A 12,445-nucleotide genomic window follows, 5' to 3' on the forward strand; every position below is an offset into this window, starting at 1 on the left:
AAATCATCTAGATCTGTGGTTCTTAAACATGGCATGCATCAAAGTCACCCTGGGAAACTTGTAACACTACAGATTCCCAGGTCTCTCCCAAGACTGACTTAATTGGAATCTCAATGAGTGGAGCCTAGAAATCTGTATTTCCCCCAAGCTCCTAGGTCATTCAGATGTTTCAATCCAATTCTCCAAATTATATTGCATGGGAGATCACGATCCAAAGAGGGGAAGAAATTTGCCCAAGGCCACACAGGCAATCGGTCATGTTTTTATTTCCTGATAAGGCAAGGCCAGCCTCGCTGATCCCCGCAGACAGCCTCTCTAAACACTCGCTCTGCTCTGGAAAGCTGTTCATTGACTGTGGAGGTGAATAGCTTGTAAGTGAGTGAAGAAACTACGTCATCCCTGATCATAAAACCTAGTGGACCACAACCAGGCTGGTGTTTGTACTACAAAACCACCTGGGGAGGGTGACCCGACTTGGCACTGGCCTTGTTTCCCGAGCAGAAGTAAGGCTTTCTTCCCTGCCCCTCCCTACCTGCCCAGACGTTGGGAAAGGGGATGGGCCTGGGGTTACCAAGGAGTCAGGAAAGCACTGGAGATAAAATCAGGGAATATTCCACTCTTGGTTCTGCCAGCTTCACGACCTTGGACAGGGACATTTCCCTTTCTGGCCTTCAGTCTTCCCATTTCTAAAATGGGAGTATTGGCCTCGGTGAGGTTATGAGAACAGAGCTGTAGAGTCACCGTGTCTTAAGTGAAAACTGCATCCCAGTTCCTTACTAATGGTGCGAACCTGGGGTCATCACCTAACCTCCCTGTGCCTCAGGACTAGCTATGCAAAATGGGGATGTTGACAGCTACATCATGGGGTGTATGTGACGACTAGATGAGATATGGCAACTAACACACTTGGCACAGACCCTGGCCATGAGAATCCTGTAATATTAGAGCTGAAAGTGCTCAAGAAATGGTAATTATTGCTCTTTTTGTTTTAGAAATTTGTCATTCTAACCTGAATCCCCAAGAGACCAGCCTCTCTGACCAAGGGGCAGAGTCCTGAGGCCTTACTTTGAATGAACTTTTCCGGTTCCTGTACAGACAGTCTTTCAGTCCCCCAGCGGCTCCTTGGCAATCCTGTCAATGGACTTTTCGGTATACCCCAAAGCAAATTGCTCTGGGGGTCAGATTAAAGAAGCCCAAATGTCTTCTCTGGCCCGGAGACCCTGTGGAAACACAAATCCAGCCTCAGTTTCCTTGTCTAAAAAATACAGGTCATGAGCCTTGTCCCAGAAGATTCAAATAAAAGTGGTTTTGAGACTATGTGGAAATGCATCAGCACACATCTTCTGAGCTCCTTTCACGTACTTTCCTCTGTCCCGGGCACAGGCGACATGAAACATGGCCCTACCCAGGAGTGCACATGTTAGGGGAAAAAAAAGAATCCTAATGGCATAACTAGAACTCAGTGGGCTAAGCAGAAACATCACAGATGTGTGGGGATTATGAGCACCAAAAGGAGGAGCCCCTGCCCTGAATTTGTGGGGTATGGTCAGAGCAGCTTTCTTGGAATAAGTAACACTTCTCCCTTGGGAGTTTGCTTTGTAAACATTAATGCTCTCTACAAATATATAGGATTGTTTACTCTCTCCATTGCCAGTTGTGAGCCCTGAGGGCTTGAGAATCCTGGAATGTTAGAGCTGAAGGATTCTTCAGCGAAGTTCTAGTCCAATCGATCTGTTTATGAAAAGACATTGAGGGCAAGACTAAGGGGAAACTGGCCCAGGATCCCACAGTCTGTTAGCGTCAGAGCTGGGTCCAGAATCTCAATTCTTAACTTCCTGTTTGGGGCACCCACTGCTACCTGAAATGACAACCTCCTCCGCAGCCTCCTTGTCTCCTTCACACACACACTTGCCCACTTGTCCAGTGGAGCACACCTGTGGCACCCCGTCCTTCCCTGCTGCCAACTCCTGTAAAACAGGAAAGCAGAGAAGCTTGGCTTCGACAGTAACATGTACAAACACATGCAGCAAAGTTTCCAAAGGGAGACAGACAGTGAGCGCCTTTCAGGGTCTGGCAGTTTTATGGGTGGAGGGCAATTAAAAAGCACACCCCCACACAAAGCCATGGGTTTTGTTTGGCTGTGGTCTTCTCTCCAGGCTCCTTATATGCCACATGGATGGTGCAAATTGGAAGGACCACTTTTCTCAAGGGATGCTGGGCATTCGTGTGCTGCCTCAGGATCCTCCGTCAGGAGTCCATCATTCTAGACATCAAGCTCAACTTTGCTGGATGCTAGCTATGAGCTAGGTCCAGTGCAAGGCTCAGGGTATAGAGAGAACGCTACCAAGTCCATGCCTTTGCTCATAGTCCTACGGGGAAGAATAACACAGAGTAACAAAAATGTTGGAATGGTGGCCGGAGTCCCCAGTATGAGACCACAGAGGAGAGAGTTACCACCTCCTTCTGGGAGAGGCAAAAGGTCTCAGGGAACCAGTGAAAGACATGTCAGCTGGATCTGCAGAAGCTGGAAGGGCATTCCAAGCAGGGGGAATAGAACACGCAAACGCTGAAGGAGAAGGCATGAGAAAGAGTTTTTGAGCTTTTTCACTGTGGCTGCAGAGTAGGGTGATAAGTACAAGAATGACAACAACAACAACCACTAACAATTATATAGTGTTTGTTATACGCCAGATACTGTCCTAAGCATCTGACACATATTGACCTGTTTAATCCGCACTAAAACCTACGAAGGGTGCTGCTCTTTCCCCCAATTGACAGAGGAGAAAACCAAGGCATGGAGAGATTGTCACTTGTCCAAGGCTGTTGGACCTTTAGCAACCAGTAGGGCTTATATGACCATGAGTGGGATTGGGATCGTCTCCAGCGCAATAGAGTTGGCTAGGGATCCAGGCTCTGCTCCAGCCTTGCTAATAAGAACTTAATCCTCTCTAGACTGGCCAAAGGGAACCATGCATTCTGCCATTGTCAACCTCAAAGGGAGGTAGTGAAGATAAAAGAAAGCGAGAGGTGAAAACTGTTCTTTGTATATGAGTCATCATCTGATATAATCCTCATATCCATGGCACATACATCTCCCCCAGTGTGGTGGGGGCATATGGAGGACCCAAGGCCCACAGAGGGTGACTGGCTTGCTCAAGGTCACCCTGCCACTGTACAACAGAGGCAAGACTAGAACCCCAAACTCCCCACCTCAGGAGGCAACAGAGTGTAGCAGTTAAAATTCTGGGATCAGATGACACCTGGATTGAAATTTTGGTTCTGCCACTTATTAGCCGCCTGAGACCAGGAAGTTTCTTAAATCCTCTGGTGTTCAATTCCTACATCTATAAAATGGGGATGGTAATCTATACATCACAGAGTTGTTGTGAGGAGTATATGAAATATATGTGTAAGGAATCTGTTGTATGATAAGCAATCAATCAACTAAATGGCAATGGTGATGAGGATGAGGGAAGTGAAGAAGAAGGAAGAGGAGAAGAAGACAATGATGATGAAGAATTCAGCACTCTTTTCATTAAATCCAGTACTTCACTCTTCCACAAGATTTCACACTTGCTTTACACAGCCTCTCACTATGGTTCACATACCTTCACTTGGAAGTCATAACACATTCACTCATAGTTACACACAGGTTCATGTATAGTTTCCACACAAAGCTAAACGATATTCTTGGTTCTCTTATATTCCATTTACTGTATCTACATAATGTAAATCATGCCTCATCCATGCATTATCCATTGAGCCCATGTGATTTATCATCTACTTCCTGCCCCAATCAGTTCTGCCCAGTCTAACGCTCAGACACCAGAGGGGAAAGAGAAGATCCAAGTTCCTGGGGCTCTTAGTTATCAAGTGCTATCTAGTCAACCTTCTTAAGACCACTCAGATCTGGCCTCACCATTGCAATGGCCCTAGTTCAGGCATCCTCATCTCCCTCCTAAACAACACTTATTTAGTCTTCTATCTTATCCTGTCTTATCTATCCTATCCTATCTTGTCTCCATGCCACTGGCTCTCTCCCTTCTCTCCACTCTCCTACTTTGCAGCAAGAGGTGTCTTTTCAAAATGCTTATCTGACCATGTAGATCCCTGCCTTCAATCCAATGCCTTCCAATGGCCAACGTAGTCTGGCTCTGCCAAACTCTCCAAACACACCCTCCATCTCTCAGCCCATATCAGCTGATCACCATCTCTCAAACATGGCACTCCTTCCCTGATATGCTGATCTCTTTGGCCATAATGCCCTTGCTCTACTGCTCTGCTTGCTGAACTCTTATACATCTTCTGACTGTGAAGACTCTCCTGATGACTGCCTTCCAAAGGCAGAGTTAATTGAACCCACCCTTTCTCCTGTAGAGAAGCCATTGTAATAACCACTGATTGACAGCTTGTGTTTGCAAGCCCCCAATGACTTTATATATATTATCTAATTTAATCTTCCCAACAGTCCTTTGAGGTAACTTACTTATCCCTTTTATAGGTGAAAAAAGTGAGGCTTACAGAGGTTAAGTTAATGTTAGCTAACTTGAGCCTCTTAATTAGTGAGACCTGTTGAGTTTGCCTTATACATTTCTCTCAGGGTCCAGACTCTCCTTACTATAAACTGCAGAGCCAGTATTTAAGCTCAGATTGGCTTGACTCCAAAATGTCTGATTTTATCACACCGTATTTAGTCAGCTAAGTTCTAGGAGTTCCTTAAGGGTAAGATCTGTGTCCTGTTCACCTCAGTACCCCAAACCGGGAAATTAGTACTCATGCCTTGGCTGAAATTTATAGAGACTTAGCTTCTGACTTAAGACGGAGAAGGGTAACTGCACCCATTTGCCCTGTGAAGTAGGAAGCAGAGTGCTCACCAGTCTGAAATATGTAGTCTGCCCAAGTTTAGATCTCAGTATCTCAACATCATTACTTACTAACTATAGGAGTCAGAGCTGGTTATTCAACATGTCTAAACCTCACTTTGTTTAATTAGAAAATGTAATCATATTAGCTCATGGCTGTTTTGCACGTGGTTAAATGAGATAAGTGTATAAAGACATTGATAGGATGAGGACTCCCTAAATGGCAGTTAGCAGCACCTGTCTGTGCAGTCCATTCTTAATCATGAAGCCTGCCTAGAAAAGACACTTCTTGACTATACAGAAGATGAGAGTTCTCCCATCTGTGTGTAAACACACAGAGATGTGTGTTTACAACTTCTTTATTCAGTGATGGAGACCACATGAAAAGCCCCATCTTTGCCAGCATAGTGGGACATGAACTCCCCTGGCATTTTCCATGGCAGCACATGAATCGATCTGGCTGTGAAGAGGCCAGGGTCCTGGATCCAGTACCCTCATTCACACTTCAAGAATTTTTCTTTTTCTTTTTCCAATGAAACATCTTAACAAATATTGGTCTAACCTCCTTTACTGCCATGGCAGGGCACACACCTGTCTTGCCAGCTTTCTGGAATCCCACTCTAGAGAGTCTTATGGTGGCTGGGAAGGGCAACAGTCTCCACAGTTCCAGGAAAAGGAGGTTGAAACCAGAGAGGGGAATAGACAGGAGAACAAGTTGGGGACAGCCTGATGGCGGATATTCTCAGGGGGCAGCTGACTTTGGCAAATGGGGCAGCTATCCAGAGGCCGCAGCTGTCTGAGAGAGCCTCAGAGAAAACCACATACTTCTCCTTGAGGCTCTTGATATTGCATTAAGTTCCACCACTGCAGCCAATTCTCTCTGAGTTAAACTTTTGATACTATTTACAATTCATATACTGCATAGGGCTGCTAGTCATTAATTCCTGCTCTTAATCAGAATTCTCTAGGCCTTTCCCAGGTAAGGTTTCCTAGTAATTTCTCCAAGATTAATAGCATTACGAATATTGTCTACTGAGAGTAAAAAAGAGCCTACTATCTATTGTTCTGGGTGCATTATAGTTATTATCTCACTCAAACGTCACAAATAACCCCATGGGGGTAGACTATCAGTGACCTCATTTTGTTGATGAGGAAACTGGGATTCAGGCATCAAATGACTCACCCAAGGGCAATGGCTGGTGAATGGCGGCAGAGTCAGATTTAAACTAAATCAGGCTCAAATCACAGCCCTGGCATGTTGGGGAGTTTAACTTTCTGCAGCTGTTGAGCCAAATTTTTCCTCAGGTTGTGTCAGGACAATGGAAAGCTATAGCAATGGGGTGATTTGATGAAGGCCCTGGACCAAGTGTTCAGAAGAGGGTATACACAAGAGGACTTTAGAACAGGGCTTGGAATGTGGCAATGCTACAGACTCAATGTTTGTGTCCTCCTAAAATTCATAGGTTGAAGCTTATTCTCAATGTGATGGTACTTAGAGATAGGGCCTTTGGGAAGTGATTGGGTCTTGAGGATGGAGCCCTCATGAATGGGACTAGTGCTGTTAAGAAAGAGACCCCGGAAATCTCCCTCTACCCTTCTGCCATGTGAGGACACAGCAAGAAGATGGCTGCCTATGAACCCACCATCTCTCACCAGAAAACAACTCTGCTGATGCCTTGATCTTGGACTTGCCAGCTTCCATAACTGTGGGAAACAAATTTGTGTTGTCTATAAGTCACCTAGTCTATGGTTTGCTGTTACACCATAACTAAGACAGGCAACAGACCAAGACAGGCAAGTATTCAATGAATGGTAACTATTGTTTTTCTTTTCTTCTTCTCCCTCTTTTTTTTTTTTTTTTTTTTTCTGTAAGATGTTGGTTCTTTTCTGAATATACTATCCCTGGGAGAAGGGTCATCAATACTGAGGGGGGAATTTATCCATCTAAATTCCACCTACATACTTGCAGAAATGTAAATCCAATAACAATAAAACTTCTTAAAAGAGCACCTTTGAGCTTAGATTGTTGAAGCTGAGCAGATCTCTAGGCATCTGAGTTGTTTGGAAGAATGTCCCTCTGCTGCGTTTCCCTACGTGGATTAGAGTCCTGGGGGGAAAAAAAAACTCAGCATGTAGCTTTTCAGGAATGAGATTGTTGATCTCATCAGCACACATCGAAATTGAGAAGTAGGCATATTTTCAACTGCTTACATTTTACTGATATCAGTATCTTTCCCTGTCTGAGTTCCCATAGTGCACTAATCTCTTTAACAGGCATCATCCTTGCATTATGAAATAACTGACCCACATCCCATCTCCTCTAGCAAGCTAGCCTCTCTGAGCTATTGCCAGGACGTGAAGAATCTATAATGCCTCTTTGTACTCATTACTCTCCCAGGTAACACACTGGAAGCAGCATAATTGCCATTTAAAAGGACACTGCAATGGCAGAATGTGTCCCCAGTGACCTCAGGATCCAAAATGCCATCATTTCTTGCTTGGAAAATGAGAATAGTCACCCTCTTTTGGGCTTTCTCAAGTCCCACCTCTACCTGCAGCTTGAATGGTTTTTCTTAAAGAGAAAGTTGGCTATTTTACTCCCTTGCTAACTTTCCACAGTGGCTCTCAGTTACTTCAAATACTGTCAAACTTTTTGTCCAAGGCTTCCAATGCTCTGCCTAGCTTCCAGTCATACCTCTGGCTACTTCCTACTTCAATCTGTATTCTCAAGAAAAGTGCTCTCAGCCCTTGATAAGTTATATTTTCTTATCTCTGGGCTTTTGCTCATGGTGTCACATCTGCCTGGAACAAATCCCATCTTTCCTCACTCTGTCTGGCTTATTCCTCCCCATCCTTTGGGTTTAGGCATCACTTTTTCAAGAAAGCATTTCAGAACCCTTCCAGTTTGTCTCATGATCCAACAATTGAGTTCAAAGAACTCTTCTCCTACTATAGTCTGAAATCACCAGACTGCTTCTCTATAATTTCCATTAGACTGTAAGTTCCCTGAGGGCAGGGAGCATCTCTCTCTTTAGCTGCATGCCCACTGCCTGGTATATAGTAGATAATCAATAAATATTTGTTGAGTGAATAACCAGAGGTCCCCTTTGGTAAGAAACACTACCCAAGCAGAAAGAGAGACAATAGGAATTTTTAATGCATGGAAAGTCCTGCAGGGACTCTGGGCAGACCCACAGGTAGCAGGAAGAGGCAGGGATCCTGCAAACTCAATAATGTCTGGGGGAAAAAAAAAGTCCTAAAGACCCAAGCTTCCTCACTGCAACAATCCTCGGGGCCTCCTTCCTGATGCTGAAGAGGTCCAATTGTCTCTCCAGAGGTCTCTTCCAGGGGTCCATGGCAGGAAGGAAGTTGAGTGTGGCAGGAGGAAGGAAGAAGAGCAAAGGCCGCTTGGTCTCCACCTGAAAACTCCTGCCTCGAGTTTGACCGCCATCCATAAGAAAAAAGTTTAAAAGGGAGAGACTTTGATAGAGTCAAATAATACCTTAGAAAAAATAAAAGTAGAGAAAAATGGATAATTCCAGTGGTTACAAAGTTCTCTGTCAGCTATCCACAAGAGAAAGAGTTTGCTTTGGCCTTGCTGGCAAGCCTCATCTGCCAGGCCCATCCTCAGTTGTTCCCTAGCCCACCCAGGCCCCAAGATCCACGAGAGTACTGCTCCCCCTACCGCGGAGAGTCTCTGTGCTCACAGAGGGCGGTGCCCTCCCTCACCGGCCCTTGGACTCCCCATACGTGTTTCGGGCCATGGACACCATCTTCTCTTCGCACGTGATTTTGGTGTCCTTGAGGATGCTGTACCACACCATACCCGCAGGCCGGACCTCCTCACTGCGGCAGAAAAGGTAGGGCACGGTGTCCACGCGGCTCTGGATGTAGGCGCTTCGCAGGAGGCTGGAGCAGTGGCTGCTCACCCTTTCCAGCCGCCGTAGGATCAGATGGGCCTTCCTGAAAGGTAGGAGGACACAGTGATGAAAGAAGAAGCCCAGATCAAGGGTTAGGCCTTTGAGGTGGTGAATAAAAGTCAACAGACAAATGAGGACTTCCTGTCCTAACAATTTCCTATCCATTATTGACCTGAGTGTGGGATTTCAAACACCTATTCAAAAACCACCTTAGAACCTGTCCTTTTCATCGTGCGTGCAAAGTGTTAAAAATGAAAGAGGTATATCCTTTGACCTAGCACCTTCACTTCTAAGATATGAGAGTCATAGAGTTATAAGGTAAGAAGCCTTAGGACTCTGACCAAGTAGAAATTACTATAATAATGATAAACAACAACTAAGATTTATCAACACTTACCATGCGCTAGACACTGGGTAAGTACTTTATATACGTTTCAAATTTTTAATTTAATGTTCACAATAGCCCTGAAAATATTGTTCTTTCCACTCATATTTAATTGATGTGGAGCCCAAGGCTCAGAGAAATGACATTATTGACCAAGACCAAACATCAAGTTCTCCACTGGAGTTGGGCATTGGGCTCTAGGCCTGAACACCCACAAAGTCCCTCTCTAACTGTCTCTTTCTTGTTTTTTGAATTCTCTCACCCTCAAAAGAAAATCTTGCCCTCTGTGCTTCTCTTTCATCAAAGCCTTAATATATACATCCCTAAGTCAGAACTTGTCTATCTCATTTTTCTCATCTCTAAAACAGTGATGGTAGTCTTACCTGCATAAATTGGTTGTGAGATTAACTATGAGAAATGCCCAAAGCCTGGCATAGAGTAAGCTCCCAATAAATGATAGCTACTACTATAAAGAATTGTCATAATGATGTCTCAGGATCAAGGTCATACTTAACACTAGTCTAAGCGAGAATCAACCTGTATTGTGGTGATCATCATCAGGAATTTATCTAGAGTTCTTTATCCAGCACCAGAGAGAGGATCACTGAGGAGGTCTAGTGGCTACATAGAAAATGAAAGCTAGCAAGGATCTTTAAGATCACTTAGTCCAGGGTTTCTCAACAGTGGTACTACTGACATTTGGGCTGGATAATTCTTTGTGGTAGGGGCAGTCTTGTAGGAAGTTTAGCAGCATACCTAGGCCTCTGCCCACCAGATGCCAATAGCACCCCCAACCTCAGTCATGACAATAAATTTATCTCCAGACATTGCCAAATCGCCCTAGTTGAGAATCATTGACCTAGTCTGACCCAGTTTCATTAAAAATGTGGAAACTGAGGCTTAGAGAGGAAAAAGAAAATCCCTTTCCCCAGTCACACTACAAGTCAGCTTCAATGTCAAGGTGTCTGCCTCCATGTGGAATCCACTTTTCTCTACATCCCAGCATCTTCAAGATGCCCAGGAATCCAGAGAGGCTAAATGAGAGGCTCTCTCCTGATGTCCTCTCCATGCCCCTAAGACCCCAGGAGGGAGCTGTTTTACGATAACAGACCCCACAAATGGGAGACTGTGTTAGGCACCTGTGTGGTGGCTGGAAAAGGGTTGAGCTTATGTGTGTACATTTTGTGGGCACGATTTATGAGGTGCCTTTCAAAAAGTCCTCTTTGTATAGTTGACCACTTTGGTGGAATATTTCCTGACATGCCAAGAATTCATAGCCTCATAATCACCCTAGAGTAGCTGCTCGACCCACAGTCCTCTCTCCTCTCTGACAGGCACCTCCCCTGGAGGAGCCTGAGGAGTTTACATGTCACCCCTCTGCATTTGAGTTCTTACTCTCTTCCTTACCAGCTCTGCATGATTGGGAAATTTACTCCACATCTCTAAATCTTTTCTTGACTTGAAAAACTGGGTTGTTGTGAAGTTAAAGAAGATAAAGTCATTGGTTGTTCATTTATGGAGCACTTATTATGGCAGAGCTCCCAATTCAGTAGGAAAGAGACAAATGGAAAATTACAATACAGGTGGCAAGAGCAATGATAAAAGGAGGCATGGGAGCTGTGGGGACTCAGAGGAAGGTGCCTAGGATTGAGGATATCCAAGAAGACGTCCTTGTAGAAGAGGATCTTGTGTTGAGTCTCATAAATGAGTAGGGGTTAGGTAAAGGAGAGGCAAAGGCATGACAGGAGGCATAGGTAAAGGCACAGAGATAAGGGATTAAATAGAAGTTCTGAGAATTTCTGGTTGGAATACAGTGTGTAAGTGGTGACACAGTGGGCAACAGCAGAAGTGGCAGGAGCCAGGCCATTGGAGCTTGGAACCTGGGACATTGGTTACACAGAGTAATGGTGCACCATACAGGCTCTAGAGCCTGACTGCTGGGTTCAAATCCCAGCTCAGCCACTTACTAGCTCTGTGATATGGAGAGAATTTTTAACAAGTTGTGCCTCAGTATCCTTACTTATAAAATGGGAATAATAACTGTATCTACCACAAGGCATTGTTTTAAAAATTAAAAAAAGTGCTAATGAATCTATAAGCCCTCAGCAAATGATCTCTATGATTATTGTCTCGAGTGCAAATGAAGGAGTTATTGAAGGGTTTCAAGTAGCAAAGTAACAGATTCAGAGCCAGACTGTTTAAAGACATTTTTGGCTGCCTTGAGGAGAATGGAATTGGGGGAAAGCAAGACTGGCAGCAGGTAGAGGACACCTCCAGGTGTTAGGTGTTTCACATCATCGTATTTAGGGGTGCTGGCTTGCTTTTTCTCTCTGTGCTTTTAAAAATCTACTTACTCCTTATTTCCTCATCTATAAGAAAGGAATAACATATTGCTAATCCTCATAGGGTTATAGTGAGGATTAAATAAGTTCATACATGTATAACTCTTAGAAAAGTGTCTGGCACATAGTAAGACACTGATACATGTTAGAAAGTATCATCATAATCATCGCCACCATGACAATCATCACCATTATCATCATCACCACCATCATCATCATCATCATCACCATCATCACCACCACTACCATCATCATCATCACCATCATTACCACCACTACCATCATTATCATCACCATCATCATTACTATCACCATCATCATCATCATCACTACCATCATTATAATCACAATCATCACCATCATCATCACCATTATCATCATCATTATTTGTGTGCTGGCTTAAGCCTGGAGCACATTTATAAGTTAGCAACAGGAGACAGGTAAACTGATCAAAATAATTAATAGCCTCTAATTTAGGAGGAGAGTGCTGAGTTTAAGAACATGCATGGTGCTATGGGAATACAGAAAGCGGACACCTAATCATTATTTTTCGGGCCCCGAGAAGTCTTCTCAGGGGATGTAACATCTGAGCTAGGTCTTCAACGATGAAACAAATTTTTCAGGTAGATGGGGAGACAGAGGAAATAGCCCATCCAAAGTTAGACGGGAGAGATCATATACCACCAATTGCCTAAAATGGTGCAAATAATGGGTGAGAGATCAGTCAGTTCAGCAGATGTCAGTCCATCCAGACTTCTAAGCCATGGTGAAGTATTTTATTTTTGGGGCAATGGAGAGTCATTGTCTGATCCAAACAGTTAAAAACAAATAAGCCACAAATACAAAATGAGGTTGGAAAGAGCAATTCTTCCAACATGCCAAAATGCTTTATCTCCAAATGTCCAGCTATTTCTTCAGAGAGGATCTTGGAACTCA

The 12,445-nt window shown here is 44.2% G+C and overlaps 1 protein-coding gene and 1 long non-coding RNA gene across 8 annotated transcripts in view; both read right to left on the minus strand.

Moving 5' to 3' along the window:
- Window positions 1–6,970, minus strand: part of LOC139079699 (uncharacterized) — a 71,226-nt gene extending 64,256 nt beyond the window's left edge. The window contains exons 1-3 of one of the 2 annotated variants that reach the window (XR_011533556.1): window positions 6,873–6,970; window positions 1,859–1,967; window positions 1,010–1,220 (exon numbers count right to left, since the gene is read on the minus strand). This is a non-coding gene — a long non-coding RNA (uncharacterized lncRNA). Of the gene's footprint in view, window positions 1–1,009; window positions 1,221–1,858; window positions 1,968–6,872 lie in introns of those variants that run through there. The other variant, XR_011533555.1, reaches the window with a different exon arrangement.
- Window positions 6,971–7,997: 1,027 nt separating this feature from the next.
- Window positions 7,998–12,445, minus strand: part of ASTN2 (astrotactin 2) — an 827,990-nt gene continuing 823,542 nt past the window's right edge. For all 6 annotated transcript variants that reach the window (XM_070596244.1, XM_070596246.1, XM_070596242.1 and 3 more), the window contains one exon: window positions 7,998–8,825. In XM_070596244.1, coding sequence (XP_070452345.1) covers window positions 8,588–8,825 — 238 coding nt within the window. In that variant the 3' untranslated portion in view covers window positions 7,998–8,587. The remainder of the gene's footprint in view (window positions 8,826–12,445) is intronic.

Source organism: Equus przewalskii, chromosome 26 (genome assembly GCF_037783145.1).
Source record: "Equus przewalskii isolate Varuska chromosome 26, EquPr2, whole genome shotgun sequence".
Taxonomy (NCBI): domain Eukaryota; kingdom Metazoa; phylum Chordata; class Mammalia; order Perissodactyla; family Equidae; genus Equus; species Equus przewalskii.